Source organism: Neltuma alba, unplaced genomic scaffold, assembly GCF_004799145.2.
Source record: "Neltuma alba isolate B1F8T4 unplaced genomic scaffold, ASM479914v2 tig00013593_pilon, whole genome shotgun sequence".
NCBI lineage: Eukaryota > Viridiplantae > Streptophyta > Magnoliopsida > Fabales > Fabaceae > Neltuma > Neltuma alba.
The window spans coordinates 50,218-55,203 of record NW_021637790.1 but is presented as its reverse complement, the minus strand read 5'-3'; the positions used below and the strand labels follow the sequence as shown (position 1 = coordinate 55,203).

The following is a 4,986-nucleotide window of genomic DNA, read 5'->3' as shown; positions in this document are numbered from 1 at the left end:
CACAACTCGACGGACCACGGTACCATACTGCTATCATTGGAGAGAGTGACAGTTTCCGGTAAATAAAGAAACAAAGTATTTTAGCCTAGTAACATGCAGGGTGCGGGTTCAATTTTACTAGTAACCTTATCTAATTATTATGTACCATTTTAATTTAAAAAAAATAAAATAAGTGAAGCAGCAGAGAAGGAAAGTCAGTTGACATCAATGGCATTTTCCTACTTCAGAACTTTTCTTTTTCAGAAGAGGAAAAAAAAGCCAGAAAGCAAGTGTCATTGGAAGACACGAAGCTTTGTGATGGGAATTTGGAATTTGGAAAGCCAGAAAGCTCTACTTTCAGAGGAAGAGCAAAGCAAAGAATGTGATGATTTGTTGGACGAAGTTGCATTGAGGCTCCAAATTAAACTGATTCACAGTTATTTTACCCTTTTGGTCCACAACAACTTCACAGGAACCGTTTGGTCTGCGGTTTACATTCTGTTATACAATAACAGGTAGTTGCTGTAAAACAAAACTATATTTTAACTGAAAAACTGAGCCCTACGTACGGCATTGGTAAATGATTATGAGCACCGTCCCATAATCGTCATTTCAGCCTAATAAAAATTAAAACTTGCCGAGTAGTTCGTACGTACCTCATTGGTATCAAGACAATCTCTATGGATATGTATAATATATAGAATAATACATTTTGATCAGTACGCGATTTGACAGAATCGTAATAGATAGATGGGCACTTCACACAAATGTGATTGATATTATACACGTACACATACGCGTATGTGTGTGCGCGCGCGCTACTATTTTTATTTTGAGTTCACCATATTTTTGTGCATAGGACCCGTAATCAATAACTTATATTGATCATGCTCTAATCACATCTATGTATATACTATATATTCCTTCTGAGGTATTACAGCAAAACGAAAATAGAACTTCAACTACCATTTTAAATATTGAATAATCACACTCGCAGGGTGATGACGAGCCGCATTATGCAGATCTCTTCAAATGAGAATGTGTAGATGTGGTGCTAAACTTTACAATTAGGCACAGTGGAGAGGCTATTCAACCAGATAGAGTCAGCGACAACAGCCTCATCGTCGTCATTCCGAGCCAAGTCCATTGTGCATGCGTTGCGTTTACCACATTCAAGATCCCATGTCCAAAGCTAGCTTCCCTGAACAGCGATGTCTCTGGTTTTGGGTCCATGTATCTGTAAACCCACAACTCAACTCAGCATCTTAATGTTGTATAACAAAAAAGCCATTTACCCAATTAAATACAGTTTTAATTAAAATGTTCAAAAGATCGACTCACTTAGAGGCGAGGCCTTCTCGATTGCCGCCATCCCCTATCGTGATATGCACTGAACCGCAATTATCAGCTTTGTCCTTGTAGACTCGAGTCTGTACAGAGAGTTTATTAAGGAGCAAGTTAAATCAGGTGAAAAACAAACGGCACTTGAAGCCAAGGAATGAAGCGAGCGGCAAGATTGGGAAACATGGGACTTACAAAGCGCTCATACGCATGAACATGACCTGCCAAAAACGATATCAACACGAGCCTGATACAGCAAGTCTTCCATGGAGGCCTTCATGGCGTAGGACTCAGGCTCATTCTGGTGAGCAGTGTTGGTGTTTATACCAAGGGGCGTGAAGAAGCACCACAATCCAAGGCGTCTTGTTCCTGGCCACCTTCTGCAAGTCGCCGACAAGCCATTTATACTGTGCAGAATCAGAATCAAAGTCGGTGTAGGAGCCGAGCATGATGACGTGCACACCAGCAACGTCAAAAGAATAGTACAAGTTGGAGTCGGAGCCACTCTGCTCGAAGGGCATTCTCCACCTGGCATTGTAGGCTGTGAACGGCTCGCTGTGAACCACGGGAATCTTCTCGACCTCATGGTTGCCTTGAGTGACCATCCAAGGACGCTGGCTAGCCAATGGCTCAACGAGGCGACCGTACGAGTCCCACAAAGGCTGCATAGTATCCGCGTAAGATAGGTCCCCAGGCAACAGAAACATATCGTAGCTTGAATTAGCTATATGTTGCAGGGTGGATTGAGTCCAGTCCGTCTGGCCGAGATCACCTGCAAACACACACAATAAATACTAAATAATGGAGAATGAGGAGAGGAAGAGGGGACTGAGCAGAGGGCTGACCTGCAATGGCGAATTTGATAGGGAATTGAGAAGGAGGGGTTTTGAGGCAGTATTGTGGGGAGGAAGGGGAGTCACCCAGACGGTAGTAGTAAAGGGTGTTGGGTTTAAGAGGGCCGATAACGACGTCGTGAATTTGGCCGGACTGGTAAGTGAAGTAGGTGTAGGAAGAGGCAGAGCCAGTGGCGGAGGAACCGTCGGCCTGAGCAGAAGGACCGTAACGAACACTTGCAGGGGTTGGGCTCTGTGTGATCCATGAGATCCTCATGTTGTTTGGGCCCACGTGAGATATATGCACCTGCACAATGATCACCCCAGACATTATGTTACCCATTTTATCTTAAAACACACCCAATAACACACACAAAAACGTCACTCCACGTCCCCAGAGTCCTCATCACTGGAGCCCAACTTATTTTGGGCTTAACGAGTAAATAAATTTATCTTTTGCCTTATTTATGAAGTCAGAATTATGTATCAAGCAGCCTATCGGCCTCATCTGTAATTCTCAAGGATCATCAAACACGCATATATTTATATAATCTGATAAAAATTAGTAATAAATTTAAATTAAGTGTGAAATATAACACAAATTAATCTTGTGCATTACAAAAATAAATTGTAATATTCACAACCTGCGATTTATTTATTTAAAAAAAATAATGTATTCAAAGAACTGGATGAAATCCATGCAACTAGATGTGAGTCGTATGTATTGCGCAGAACATAAAAATAAAAATGAGCTATAATATTTATGATTTACAAATAATGTGATTTATGTTAATATTGGTATAGGTGTAAACAAATTATCCACAGATACAGAATATTAAACTGAGACTCCACTTAAAAATGTATGTCTGGTATAAATGTCTTATAATTGTGTGAATTGACGAATTTTGCAACTGTAGTATTTGTAAAATCAGTATTACATAAATTTATGTGAAATCATATTATTGATAAGTCCCATGGTTCGAAGAGTGCAAGAACATTCGGCGTGCAGAAGCAGGAATCAATAGACGCTGTTTGGAACAACAAACTTGAGTTTCCGGATTTGATACAGTCGGAGGTCAGACCGTCGTCAGATGAAACTAAATTGAGTAGGTTTCTTAGAACCAGTGGATTCAGTCGCGTAAAGCCACCCTTATCATTTTCTCACTAATGTCCTAAATTAGATGACAATGGGTAACCCAACTTACTGGGTCCTCCGCCCAACCAAACCCACCCACCCAAATCTAATTCTCTGGCAAAACAACAAGCGCGGATACCTCATGAAACAGTACAGGTTCGGTTCATCGGAAAAAAGCCAAAATTTTAAAATGAAGGGAAAAAAAACCTCCGTTTTCAAACTTTCATTTCTAGGGAATAGCCGTGAGTTATTGCGAGTAAATGCAGCGATCAGAAAACGGCGAAGTTTGGAGAGCATGATGAGTGCGTACCTGTTGAGGCGACGTGTCAGAATCGTCATTCATGGAAGGTTGGACGGAGATTGTCCGGCGAGGAAGAGGGCGACGGTAGGCCAAAACGACGCCGAATAATCCCACCATTATCACCACCGCACTCGCCCATCGGGCCTCCATCGTGTTCGTCGGTTCTTGTGTTCTTCGGCGGCCAACGCAGCGTCCGAGCGTCAAGGCAAATTCTACCTTCCATGATCGACAACCCGCCTCCCAGGCTCTATATAATGGCCCGCATAGCTGTCAATCTTCTTTTTTATTGTTAATTAATAAATTCCTTTTTTTTTCAAATGGCTCCTCTCGGTAATTTATTGGTCCTCTTATTTGTCTTCTTATTCTCACATACAGATAACCGTTCTCGTGAACCATTTGGAGGGCTCTTGGCTGGCAGGGGTACAAGAAAAAGAATCATTGTATTGGAGAGCTTCTAAATTTCGACGTGTTTTTATTAGAAACCGATTTAACGTTTTGGAATCATGAATCCTCTTGGTATTTAGTATAAACCGATTTCGTCTAATTTGTTGTATTAATATGTACATAGAATTATAAATTAATATAAAATCCTGACATTAATTAGCAAGAGAACATGGAATCTTATATATACAAGATAGGCTGATATATAGGCACTTCCGATTGTATGATGTGATCTAACGGAATAAAATATTGGGTTAAGCTACATTCAATACCCCGAAGTATTTTATTATGTATATTTAGCATCTTAAAATATTTTGTGATACATTCATCATTTTAAAGTATTTTTTAAGTGTATCCAGCACCATGAAGTATTTTTTAGTGCATTCAGCTCCTCCAAGTGTTTTTTTAGGTTCGTCCAGCACCCAAAAATATTTTTTTATACATTCGGCATCAATATAAAAAAAATACTTCAGAATACTGGACATACCTAAAAGATATTTCAAAGTGTTGAATGTACTACAAGGTACTTTAAGGTGCTGGATACACATAAAAAAATACTAATTCAGCATACTGGATCCTCTAATAGAAGTAAAAGCGCTTTTCTTATCCTTCCCCGTAATTAAGAAGGAAAATAAAAAAAATAAATGTCACTTATTCGCTGATTTGATCGTATAATGACTCATCGGAATACTTCCCTATTCAGCTATCAGATTCAGATGAAAGGAAGATGGAGCAAACAGGAAAGGAAACAAATTAAAGGTGGATTTATAATTTAATTTGTAATTTGTAATTACATCATAAACAAACAATGGAAGCTCAAAACAGGATATGTACTTCCAAATTAGGGAATTTCTCAGAAGTCAAACTACACGAATAAACCAAAGAATCACTCCAACATATTCCTAGTGGATAAAAGCAAAAGCGCTGATAAATACGTCTTTTCAAAATATTATGAT

The 4,986-nt window shown here is 39.6% G+C and overlaps 1 protein-coding gene across 1 annotated transcript; it reads right to left on the bottom strand.

The window, feature by feature from the left end:
• Positions 1 to 818: 818 nt before the first annotated feature.
• Positions 819 to 2,454, bottom strand: LOC114738468 (probable purple acid phosphatase 20). Its single transcript, XM_028926527.1, is given in 7 exon segments — positions 819 to 1,116; positions 1,119 to 1,216; positions 1,321 to 1,409; positions 1,516 to 1,545; positions 1,547 to 1,642; positions 1,644 to 2,092; positions 2,166 to 2,454. Coding segments are annotated over 7 exon segments (1,110 nt in total). The 5' UTR covers positions 2,431 to 2,454; the 3' UTR covers positions 819 to 1,033.
• Between the last annotated feature and the right edge of the window lie 2,532 nt (positions 2,455 to 4,986).